Here is a 13,013-nt window from a genome sequence, read left to right as displayed (position 1 = left end):
GGTAGCGGTCAGAGCGGAGCGTTGCTGCGGAAGCGGCCTGAGGAGCCGTGCCGGTGCTGCCGCCCCGGTACCTGCGGGGGGTCGCGGCGCGGGTGCTGCGGGGCCGTGAGGGCGGCCGCTGTGAGGGCGTCGCGGTGCTGCCGGCTGGGCCGGTGTCCGTGTCCGTGTCCGCGTCCGCGGGGGGGAGGCAGGCGCCGGGCTTGGCCTCTCGGCCCGCCTGAGGAGCGCGGCTGTGCTCCTCGCCCCACCGGCCACCTTCCCGGGGATCCCTTCGTCCCTCCTCGCCTTCCCGGGACGGGTCAGTGTCAGCCCTGACAGCCCCTTGGGTCGGCGCGGAGGGAGGTGCTGCTGCCCGTGGGCTGTCGGGGACGCCTCGCCCCGGCAGGCTGCCTCGCGCGGCTTCCCGGCAGGCGGCGGGGGAAACGGCGCGTGAGCCCTGGGGGCTCGGGCTGGGCGGCGCGGGGGTCTGCGCGTGGCGCCCTGGGGACCTTCCAGTGGCGCCTCAGAACAGAGGGCCGGTGAAGAACATTCATCTACGGGAATTTTGCTGTTCCTCCTGGCTGCGCCTTCAACCGGCGTTTGAAACTGTAAGCCTTTTTACAGCGGGAGAGTGAACGCAGAGCTGGCGTGAGCTGTCCGCCTGGGAAGGAGGAAGCTTTTAGGAGTTATTTCCTGATAGACGGGACTGCTGAGCCTGGGCCGCTGTGGCTGCCACTCCTTCGTCCCCAGCCCCTTCTTTCCTCGGTATTCCCGTGTGCACAGGCCGAGGTTGGTTGCCCTGGGACTAGTTGGAGGTGGCAAGGCGGAGGGGTCAGGCTCTTGCTGCCACATCGTCGTCATCACCATCATCATCAGCGCTGGCACTTTTTCTTCCTAAGTAAGGGAGTTGCTTTGGGTCTCCTACCTGCCACAACGCATTCATGTTTTGTGATGCTTATGTAGGAATTTGGTTATCACTGGAACTTTTGCAGTCTTAAAACTTCGGATGGATTTTAAAAGAGGCTGGTTGGGAGAAAGAAGCTAACAGGCAGCGTGGTTGTAGAGTTGCTACGTGAGAAACTAAGGAAGACATGGAAATTACAAGTGCTGCATTGAAATATGTGCAGTAAAATGTTTGTATTTAGGTGGACATATTTGAAACTTTGCATTAATATGAAGGTTCTGTGTGGGAAATCTCTCTTTCCGCTCCTCAGATCACCTCTCTTCTTCGGTTGCAGGCACTTAAAACAAAAATTCTCAATCTCTCACTGTACCCCTAAGGAGAATATTATACACAGCTTCATAATATTTGGGATAATATTAGCCACACTCAAATATTAAGATTAAAAGTTGGATTATGTTGATTTCCTGCACAGAAAGCATTTATTTGTTGTCCAAGTTGCTTCTATTGCCAAGGGAGAAGTAGATTGTGACTTTTTTTTATAAATACACTAGGTTGATTATCAGAGCACTCTTTTACTAAAATCTGTTCTTGTAGATTTCTTATTTTGTTTATTTGCTTAATTTCTAGGTGCTAAAAGTAGGTAATAATTCCATACCAAAATACTTGGAACTTTGAAAGTTATGCTGTCCTAACCCTACACAACACAGTATTGTTATGTTAATGCTACACCAGCAAACAAAGGAATACAATGTAAAGATGCCCGCTGTTGAAGATCTGGGTAGTGAACAAAACTTCGTTGCACATTGGATGTCCGATAGTTCCCGTGCTGGAGTCTTATTAGATCCTAGTTTTACTGGTTTGAAAATCAACACAGAAGACTTGTTATCTGGACCTGACAACATCACAGATTTCCCTGCTGAAGTGTTGCATCTTTCAGACAGTTGTTCTGTAAGCGATGACTCCTTGTGTGAAGAGTCTGGCAGCTCTCACATGCTTCAGCAGTGTACTACTGAAACATCTTTTCCAGCAGCAGCAGCATGTAACTTAGAAACCTCTAAAACAGACTTTGTCCATGGTGAAGTGGATGGTCAGAATAAATCCGCTCACAGCGATCCACTCTTACAAAAGCTTGAACAGGTAAAAATCTTGGAATTTGTTGACATAGATGCATTAAGGGTTTTTTGTTGTTGTTCCTGCATGTGATTTGTCATACCTGGAAGGAAACAGACTCTTTGCAATATATAGAACACAGAAAGCTTAAAGAGCAAGTCCTAAGTCATAGTTAGGTGTGAGTAAAAGTTGATGGCCTCCTCATGATGTGCAGTTACTGAGTCTAACTTCTGATGTTTCCAGCTGGCACAGGTTCCAGTTTAAAATGAAATTGCATTTGGTGGCAGTGTACTTGTTCTCAAAATCTTTTTACCGGGAAAGGTGCACACAGTTTTACAATGTTGCTTTGTTTCTTCACTGGAAGCTGCAGAAATGGGGTGCCAGTCATTATGGTGGTAGTACTTCCACCGCAGATGTTCACAACATGGTGAAGTTGTATGCTCTTGTATCTATAGTAACACCTTCAGTTAGTTCTCAAAGGAGGTGTGTACACCCATATACCTGACTCTGTTTAGATGAAGAGAGATGGTAGTGCTGAATGTGAGTGAGGAAATATCCAAGACAGTGGGACAAAAAGGCCTGGAATTACAATGCTGTGATGTTACTGTTTTTTTCCCCAATGCATGTCAGTTAATCCAGTGTAACTGGCTATACCTTTGCTTGTAGCTCTTCCCAATTACTAGACACAAATTGCCTTAGCTGGAATTGTTCAGCAGCACTTCAGTAGATCTTGCTGTTATGGATGAAGTTGCTCACCTCCTTGTCTATTTTGCTAGCACCTATCCTTATGTCTGTTCACTCCAGTGGATAGAGGGAGAAATCTTGAGTAGGTTTCCACAACTTATGTGGTGCTGTAAGTTTTTTCCTGTATTTTACAGGATAGGAAAATATTTATTCACTCCTTCAGTATTGTCAGCAGTATCAAACAGTGGCTAAACTACAGATAGTAGCTGGTTTAACTCTATCTTAAGAGGGATTATTGTCTCCTGTCTTCAAAAGTTATTGACAGTCTAATGTGTTCTAATAAAATAAAACTGATGCTTGTAGTGGTGAACATAGTTTTGGAAGTACGAGATTTTTTTTCAGTTTGTTTTTATGAGGCTATCATTATCAGAACCAGTAGAAGCATGATTTCTTTAATAAGTGAAGGGGTTTTGGAGATGAGACTTTAGATGATCTTTGGATCTTGATCGTTAGCTGACAGCTTCTACTTGCATAGTGTCTTCTGTTTTCATTGGAATGTTAAGGGACTACAAGGGAAATTCAAGAGAATTTTTTTCTTACCTGTTGGATGACAGGTGTGGTCCAATTGTTATTCTGTGGAAGGATTTAATCAGGCCTCCTGTCTTTCCTTTGGAAGAGCTGGAACTAGCACATATGTGTGTGTTGAAGATACAGAGATGGGCACAGAGGCCTACCACCCGTTCTGCACCCAACCAAACCACAGCAATGCCCTGCCTCCATATGGCCCTTGAGGCTGGTCTTGAGACAGGGCCAGGGACTCCTGCTACACAAGAAAACGAGGACTGCGTGACTGAATTTAATAGTTTTTTTTTTTTTCTTTTTTTTCAGGCAGCTTCATGAGCCTTAATATTATTTGATGCTCTTTTTTTCTTGGTACTTTTTATCAGTAGTGTTCACTGTAACTGAGATCTGGGAGCAAGAGACACTCCCCCACCTCCCTGTCTCTAAAGCTTTAATTTGAAGTATTTCACATTTTAATAAAAACACAGCATAATAGAAGTTCACATTAAAAGAGCAGAATTTGAGTGTTTTTCCCATGCAGTAGAACTGAGTGTTCTGATTCCTACTGTTTGTAGATTTTATGAGGCTATCATTATCAGATAGCCTCATAATTAAAGACTAGTGGAACTGTTAATAGGGCAAACTGGAAATAGCATGTGTATTCATAGGTAGAAAAATTCTTAATTTCCTTCATGCAACACTTACACAATGGAACATCTTTAAAATAAGAAATACCTTTTGTCTTGACAACACTAATCCTGTGGTTACATTCTAAGTAAACCTAGCCTCTGTAATACATGTATTTTTTTGTTTGGAAAGCTGAAGGAATTGCAACAACAGAAGCAGGAACAGTTAAAGAAACAACAGATGGAGCAACTTCAGAGGCTAATGGAAGAGCAGCAGAAGCTGCTTAGTATGGTATCTGGCCAGACAGCAGTTCTTGGTAAGTTGAGAAAGAAAGCGTAGGACATGCTTTGAGTAAACTGAAGAATTTGATCTCATTTTCCAGTTAAAATCTGATGGTGTATTCAGTGTTCTTCATCTAAGACTACTTGATTAGTCAAAATGCTGCATCACTTCAGTGATGGAAATTGAGTACTGCTGTAGAAGGAATACTGTCTTGTTTTTCTAAACTGACAACTGCAATTGTAACTTGATGTGCACCATGATGGGAACCCTCATTTTGAAGAACATATTTTACATATAAAAGACAGTGTAAAACAAACAGTTGCTTTCCTTTCCGATTAGCTGTTTCTCACATATCCAAATGCAGTGGTCCCTCCATGTTTGTGCTCATGCAGTGCAGATTTATTCAGGTGATGAACTGGACTAAGGAGATGATTTGTATGTAAAAACAAATGCTTGTAACAGTTTTCCAGTCTTGTTTGCTGTGTGCAAAGGGAGGGGACAGTGCTGGGCTGGAAAAAGCTTTGAGAGCTGAGCAGGGGTATTTTCTCCTGTTGGCAGCATTAGTCCAACCTGACTTAAATTATTATCTTTCTTTCATTCTGCCTAAGAAAAGGAATTTAGGGCTTAGTTTAGGAGAACAAAATCCAGATTGCCTAATCACTTATTTTTGATACGTAACATAAGGATGGAGGCTGGGTGATCAGTCTTGCCCTTCAGTGCCATTTTTGTTCTCCTGTGGAACAGTGGTGTGGTAATACAAACACAATGACACAGCCTTTTTTTTTTCTTTTCCTTCAAGGGTATACTGTAGTGGCTGAAAGTCAACAGCTAAGACCCGGGCATTCGGCGGGCTTAACAACTTTACGCCGATTACCATCATCTGGGTATCAGAATGTCCTTGAAGGCAGAACTTACACTTCAATTGTTTCTCCACATACACAAGACAGTGATTTTTTACAAAAGTTAGACAACAAAGAACACACCTCATCTTTGAAGAACAGTCTCTCAGGAATGTCTGCCTGTGAGAAACAAGGTCTGAGTGTGTCTCTGAAAATGTAGAATTGTTTGAAAAACAAGGGTGACAAATACATTACTGGTTAGATAACATGGTGTGTGATGGGTTTTTTTCCGCTTGTAGTTAGTGAGCATAATTTTCTACTACTTACTGTGAAGATTTTATACAAGTGTTGGTTTACTTGATTTGTTGGTTGGTTTACTGACAGCTTACAGACCTCAAGAGTGTTCCTGTTGATGTCCACTTGAGTTCTGTTAAAAGCAGCATGAGACACAAATCAAGTTCTTCTGTCTTATGTGAAATGCTTGTCTATTTTAGGAAAAAAATATAATGACTGCGAAAGCTTATATATGTGATGAAGACTGGGAAAATAGCAAATAACTACAGGTATTGGATAGCTGAATTGTTTGGACTGAGGTGTAGCCACGTTTTCACATGGCAAATGGAGAATAACAATCTGTTCAGGGATACAGAATGTCTTCAGACCAGCCCTGTTGTGAGGCTTAGTACCTGACCTGGAATTAGGAATCAAGACGGGCTGACAAGGGTGCACCATATGACTAAAAATTACTTGTACATCAGAAGCAATGCACTGAAATTCTTCATCTTTCCACCTCTTCCCACTTTTACCATTGGCACCAGCATGACTACTCTGCTGCTATGACTGGAATAGTGGTTTTGGTTTGAATCTAGCAATTTAGTAAAGTTAAACCTTATTAACCTGAAGGGGTTTCAGGGAAAAGGTATGAAATTGCATTTCGTCATACTTCATGCCAGCTTGAAAGTTTTTAATCAGTTTGGTTTAAGAGAATGTGACAGGATAAATTGATCTTAATTTATATGTATATGTGTGGGAGACAGAAGCTTGGTAGGAGAGCTCTTCAGTACAACAGGCACCCAAATTTGTTCAGTTATTTTATTTTATTTTTATGCCATAAATTAACAGTAGCAAAGAAGATGAACAATCAGAATAAGTTATTTAAGGTCTGTGGAAGATTTTTAATGCATAATTGGATGTTCTTTTAAAAACAAAGCTCAAATTCAAGTAAGGATTAATTTGGGGAAATCCTAGGACTATTTTATGCAGGAATCCAGACTACATTACCATGAAGCTCCCTTCTTGTTTTAATCGGACCTGAATGCTGCTTGAAGTATGAGCTGAAGACTGACTTGTTGTTGGGGAGGAAAAAAAAACATTTTATTAATTTCATAGGAAAAAACATGTGGTGTCCAGAACAAAAGATGGAAATATTAATGGAGAGTGATGATGATCACATTGATCCTTTATGTGTGAAAAATGCAGATCTCTCTGAGAATTCCAGCAGAGGAAAACATTTGTGGACTGATACAGAGGAAAGGTAATTCAGACCATTATTATGCAATTTTTGTCAAATAACACAAGTTTGGCTCAATTCTGAGTCCTGATTGAAAGAGTCTGATATTCTCAATTTGTGTAGCTTTCTCAACCAAGGATTCCATTTTGCTAGGTACTATGGAGACCTGTAGTAAGAGAGGCTCTGACTTGAAATTGCTTATGGCCATGAAAGATGTGATGTGTATTGGCTGAAAAGGTGTGTGCAGCCTGGGGGTAATGATAATTTAGAAGCCTGTTTTAGTATAGATTAGGATATAAGCAGTTATAATTGCTGTTCCCAATTTGATTTATTACAACTTATCCGTTGTTAGGTGGTGAAAGTAGTACCGTGAAGGAGGAGTGTAAGGCTGTGACTTTTTACTACCAGAAGTTATGTTTGTTTAAATGTCTGTATATGGCTAAGAAGTAATAATAGTGTTTGTGGCAGAAGCTTTCTTGAGTGTGGTAAAGGCTTTGTTTATGGAGTTGATAGAATTAGTAGTGGTTGGCATTGTTTTAAAGCTCTGCCTTGTCTGCCAGGTCATCAGAAATCTGAGAAATCCTCATTCCAGGCTGTGGGTTGAGCCCAGCCAGCAGCTAAGCACCCACCTGGTTGCTTGCTCACTCTGTCCACCAGAATGGAATGGGAGAGGGTATCAGAGGAGCAAACTTGAAAAAATGTGTGGGTTGAGATAAAAACAGTTTAGTAAGTAAAGGAAAGGGGGTGGGGTGGGGGAAACCCAGGTGATGCACAGGCAGTCACCATCCACCTCCTGCAAGCAGATGGCTGCCCGCTTGGTCTCTGACCAACAGCTACTTTTGGAAGACCAAGTCCTTGGTTTTTACTGCTGAACATGGTGTCATACAGCATGGAATAGCCCTTTGGTCAATTCAGGTCAACTGTTCTGGCTGTGTCCCCTCTCAGCATCTTGCCCACCCCCAGCTACTGCCTGGGGATGGGGAGTAGGATGAAAAACCAAAGAAAGCTTGACGCTATAGCTTAAAACATTGGTGTGTTATCAACACCATTGTAGTCACATCTCCAAAACACAGTACCATATGAACAGCTCTGAAGAAAGCTCACTCCATCCCAGCCAGACCCAGTACTCCTGTAAAGGAGGAGTAGTGTGAAAGGGGAGATAAGGAACACAATCTCAGTAGCGTTACAGAGTGGGAAGGTGGTGCTGTAGAAATGGGCAGTTTGCCTAAAATACAAGTGAAAGTTTGGTGACCTGAGCAGAAGAAAGGGTCCTTGAGAAAACCAATGAAAGAAGAAACAGCCAAAACCTGCATACAGTATCTTTTTAGATACGTATATTAACTATAGCAAGGATTTGATTAAACCATTTCTCAAAGGATAAACAGCTAGTGTCACAATGCATTTATTAGATTAACTTTGACACTTAATGATAGAAGTACCTCATAATTTGTCATCTTCTATGTAACTGCACCTTAGGTTTTTGAATAGCAGTGATGTTAAACACAGTTATTTTATATAGAAATGTAAGATCTGATCTTTTCCTTTTTTTTTTAAATTATACTAGACCTATTAAAGCTGCGATTCAGGAAAAGAAACAGACATTTGAAGAATTCCTGGAAGAACAGATAAAACTAGAAGAGCAGCGTCGGGAGCAAACCCAGAAGTTACAGGTTATTTGTATTTTTAACTTTATTGTTCTTTATGTGTTGTTCCAAGATGTGATAGGTGCTTTAAAAATGTACAAGGAAGATTCTAACATCAACAGCTACCACTGAATGCAATATTCACGTTCTTAAAATGAAACAGTAAGCCTCAAATACTTCACTTGTTTAAGATGTCTTTAGAAATCCAGTAGAAATGTAGTGTATAAACTCCTAGTCATATGTGGGGTTTATTTGAAGAAATCTTGAAACAGTGTAACATTTTATGTTTGACTTTTTCCTTACCCCTTTTCAGAGGACAAATGGATCAGCTGTTCAAAAACCAGTGATCAAGCGACCCTTCCTGAAAAGAGGAGAAGGCTTAACAAGATTCACTAATGCCAAATCTAATATTACAAAACCTGGAAGAAACACCCCAAAACTTCAACAAAAGGCTTCAGATGACAGAAATGTTATTAAAGTAGATGGATCACAAATACAGAAGAAAACCCTGCCTCCTGGCAAAGAACTGGTTCCTGAGAACCCTTTAGCACAGTGTAAAAAATATAACCATGCTGATAAAGCAAAACATTGTCCTATTCAGAAGACCCTGGTACTCAGGAATCACAATGGAAAAAATATAGAAACAAGAATGCAACCAGGAAAAAATCATGATGGACAGATGAAAGATTCTTTCCCATCAGAAATTAACAACAGAGTAGAAAATAAAGAGAACTTAGTAGGATTTGTTAAGTTTAACACCAGCAAAATCGGAAAAAAATTACCTGGCACAGAAAAACCTCAGCTGCCTTGTGAGCTGGCCAGTGCCTTTTCTAATTCTAAATGTCCTGTAGGTAACCCTGTAAAAGATTCAGAACTGTCTTTTGAAGTTTCATTTCAGAATAAGCTGGAAAACTGGGAAAAAGAAAAAGAAAAAGAGAATCTAGAATTAGATGAATTTTTGTTTCTAGAACAAGCTGCAGATGAAATATCTTTCTCAAGTAATTCTTCATTTGTGCAAAGGATCTTAGCTCAAGATCAGCAGACTTTAAAAGGCCGTAGAATGTCTTCTACCCCTATCAAGGTAAAACAGCAGCAAGTAAAGGCACTGGCTGCTGAACTTACAAATAAGGAAAATAGAAAAGCAGACTGTATGATACAGGGAAATATAAATGATAGAGCAGTCATGCATACAGTCTCAAATTCAGGAACAGCTTTTAGAATGAAGGATCCATTGAATAAAACAGACAGTGTAATATTTTCAGCTTCTTCTATGACAGCAGCTCCTGCTTTAAAAAGTAATCAGTGGATTGTAAATGAAGATAAGGGTGAAGGCAGCGGTGATACTACTACAGATTCTGAGAGTGAATTTGAGACCACATTAAAGCATGAAAATGAAGATGCAAGGACATCCGTTATAAGCCATAGGGAAAATGATCCAGAATTTTTTGATTATGGAGGTTCTGTTACAGACATCAGCAAAGAAAGCAAAAATGGAGATGGTGACCTTGGCTTGTCAGACAAAGATTGCAGTGCACTGTTAAAGCAAAAGATTCTAAAAGCTTCAGACCATCAGAAAAACATGTCTTGTATAAGTAGGAATAAGTTTGAGTTTGATGATGAAAGAACATGGAGTGACCTGGATGAAACTGATGTTAACAGTGATTTACCTGAAAAATATACTAAAAAACCTTTACAGATGGACTTTTCCAGTAAGAATGACACAACTGTCCCAGATAAGGTAATAAAGAGGAAAGTTGCTTCAAAGAGAGGAGATGAAATATCCGAAGAGTCTGCAGTGGACACTGATTCAAATGGACCTCCCGCATCAAACTTGATGATGAAGCTGTTCCTTTCACTGAAACCGAAACAGAAGGCGGGCTGTCATTCAGAGCGTGAAATCAAATCAAATGTGGAACAGGAGCCAGGAGGTGAGAGAACAGCAACTGGTAGGAAATGAAGACATATTACAAGTCTTTCCTTCTAACACCTAAGCTGCAACCTGACATTACACCAAAGGGTGTAAGTACAGACTTCTGCTGCAGGAAATGGCTCTCTTCTCACCTTTCATCTCCTCTCCTGGTTGCATGTCTGATGTCTGATCTAACAATTATGTAGCTTGCAGGATGAGTACAATCAGTGAAAGTTTCATTTATTTTATTTTTCTAATTTTTTTCTTTCCTGGAGGCTAGTTTTCTGTCAGGCCAGCTCATTGGACTAACTTGATCTGGAGCTTCTGGGTCACTGTTTCTAAATGAAGGGAAGTACCAAAGGCATGCCAAAAATGAAGCGGTACCTCCCTTTCCGCTACGTTTGTACCAGAGCAGGGTAATGCCGTGCACTGTTAGGTTAGCTTCTTCCTCTTATAAAATATAAGGAGGCAGCAGCCCTGTCCGTATTTTCCAACAGTAGTACAGTATTTAGAGAATTCATGTGCAATATGGGAAACATGAATTCACTTTTCTGCTTTGCCCAAGCTGATTTTGACCATGTAGTCATAGCCAGGAAGGACTCCTCTAAAGCTCCTGTTGAAGCTTTTATGCGTTTATGTGAGATCATGAAAAATGCAGTTGTTCAGTGAGAGCATGGTGGCGTGGCCTAGGACTGAAATCTTTTCTCTCTTAGGTGGTGAGCACTTGGTTTCAAACTCTGCTCCAGTGAATGTTCAGGATTTTGCTTAGGTTTTTATGAGAAGTTCACATGAAAGCAGCTACTTCTGCTTATTGTTTTGTGCAGAATTGATTTTGTAGGGTTGTCTAGACGTGCCTGCTAGATGATGTTTGCAGGAAGAGGGCTAGGGTGCTGGTTTTTTATTGAATCTCACAGCATTTAAGGGTGAATGAGGCAACTACCTACACTGCAGTATCAGTATTTAGGCTCTTCTGTTGCATACTCAGAAGCAGACTATTAAAATTCTGGGAGTGTTAAGTAGTGACTGAACAGGAAACGGATGGAAAAAAAAGGCCACGAATCCCATTATCAGCTTCTGCAATAGATTTCAGATTAGTGATGGCTGTGAGCAGGCTTTGGTGTTGAATAAAACTTAAAAAAACCTAGAACCATAAACTGTCCTGTTTGATGCTTGGCCCTTATACCTTCATTTAATTTCTCTAGCTTGACATGAAGCCCTTCACATTCCAATTCCTAATACATATTTAGTTCTACAAAGATGATAATGTACTCAATATTTGAGGTACTTCACTAAACGGTGCAGAGTGCTTTACAGTGTCACTTCTGTGTGATTTGAATAGTAGAAATTTTTGCAATACTATTGCTATATCTAAAATAGTATAACTTGATTTATTTATTTAACTGGTGCATGATAATTGTTTACTTCAGTCTTACAGATGGCACTTACGATAACTTGCATCTGGCTGTTCTTTGACAGGAAAGACTGTTCCATCCCAGGTACTGAGAGAGAGACTCACTGAACTGGAAACTGAAATAGAGAGATTCAGAGCTGAAAACGCAACTCTAACTAAACTCCGTGAAGAAAGAGAACATGCCTTGGCAAGTATCAGGTAATTTTCAGTTAAAATGTTTTGGTGCATTCACTTACATAGTATGTTGCAGACTATTGTAATGTCCAGTTACCAACAGCACAGGTAAATTATTGACGTATTTCGGTTACAGTGGAGACATAGGTCCAGAACTGGTTGTTGCTCTATGTATATATTAAACTGTAATTATTACTCACACACAAATTACAATATTAAGAACCCCTACTAGTTTAATATGATATCCTTAAAGGCTATACTTGGAGAATTTGTATACTTCTGTTCTGAGTGATAACACAGCCCTAAATTCGTCTTTCAGAACTGATCTTTATGCTAACATGATTGATGCTTTTCCTTTGGATCGGATGTTGGTGTGTACAAACTAAGAATATTTTTATTTGAACTGGGGGACTTGTAAGTGACATATAGAGCAGAATAATTATCTCTGGTGACTAAAATGTGGCATACCTATTGCTACCAAAGTCTGTTTTGGTTTTTTTGGAAACAGCATCATGTCACTGGATGATGTTTTGATTTGTCGTCTCCTGCTGTCAGCAGATTCTTTTCCCTGGTACTTTTGGGGCAGTGGTGTTCTACTGCTTTGAAGAATGTTGGAAGATTTTAACAAAAGCTTTGTTAAATTCAGGATAACTTTTGTGACTAGATGATCTAAAAATGGAAATTGCTGGACTTCAAACACTTAACTGTGTGACAATTCTTACTCCTTAAATAACTAATACTATTTATGGTTAAGTCTTCTTGAGGGTAACATGCTGGTTTGGAATAAATGACCACAAAATTCAGACTCTTTATTTTCTTCCTTAAAATCCAGATTGTAAGTAATTTTGGGCTAAAACTACAACTTTGTTTCATAATTATAGGAAAGAAATTGTGGACTTTCAACAGCAGAAAGCCCAAGAACTGGCTGAAATAGAAGAATATAAAAAAAAGGAAATTAAAAAACTGCAAAAGGAGCGTAAAGTTTTTGAAAAATATACCACAGAAGCTAGAGCAATTCCAGATAAAAAAGAACGTGATGAAATTCAGGTATAAAAATATATTATTCTAGTCCACACGGGAACACATAAATTCATTTAAAGGCAGTCAAGAACGGAATTCTAATTTGATTGAAGGGTTGCAAGTGATTTCAGGGTGGGAACTGTTACTAGGGAACTAATGGAGGGAGGAACTACAGTCTTCCAGATGTTGTTTGATGGTTTTAAGGCAAACCCCCTTGAGCAAATACTTTTGTCATGTTTCTATAATAGAAACTGCTCATGAGTATGGTAGAATGATCTTCAACTTTGATACAAAATTACTGTCATTCATACTAAGTTGTAAGTTTTTATTCATGATAGTGGATCAAAATGCAAAGTAGAA

The 13,013-nt window shown here is 40.2% G+C and overlaps 1 protein-coding gene across 4 annotated transcripts in view; it reads left to right on the top strand.

The window, feature by feature from the left end:
* CPAP (centrosome assembly and centriole elongation protein) overlaps nucleotides 1-13,013 on the top strand; it is a 31,852-nt gene that overhangs the window by 13,674 nt on the left and 5,165 nt on the right. Inside the window, exons 1-9 of one of the 4 annotated variants that reach the window (XM_080377212.1) lie at nucleotides 5-67; nucleotides 1,511-2,020; nucleotides 4,058-4,181; nucleotides 4,947-5,180; nucleotides 6,376-6,520; nucleotides 8,061-8,166; nucleotides 8,453-10,067; nucleotides 11,525-11,657; nucleotides 12,515-12,680. In XM_080377212.1, the coding sequence (XP_080233338.1) occupies nucleotides 1,598-2,020; nucleotides 4,058-4,181; nucleotides 4,947-5,180; nucleotides 6,376-6,520; nucleotides 8,061-8,166; nucleotides 8,453-10,067; nucleotides 11,525-11,657; nucleotides 12,515-12,680 (2,946 nt within the window). In that variant the 5' untranslated portion in view covers nucleotides 5-67; nucleotides 1,511-1,597. The other 3 variants (XM_080377211.1, XM_080377210.1, XM_080377213.1) reach the window with 3 other exon arrangements.

This window comes from Falco punctatus, assembly GCF_963210335.1.
Source record: "Falco punctatus genome assembly, chromosome: 2".
Taxonomy (NCBI): Eukaryota; Metazoa; Chordata; class Aves; order Falconiformes; family Falconidae; genus Falco; species Falco punctatus.
The sequence above is the reverse complement of the archived record's forward strand: the minus strand, read 5'-3'. Positions and strand labels throughout refer to the sequence as shown.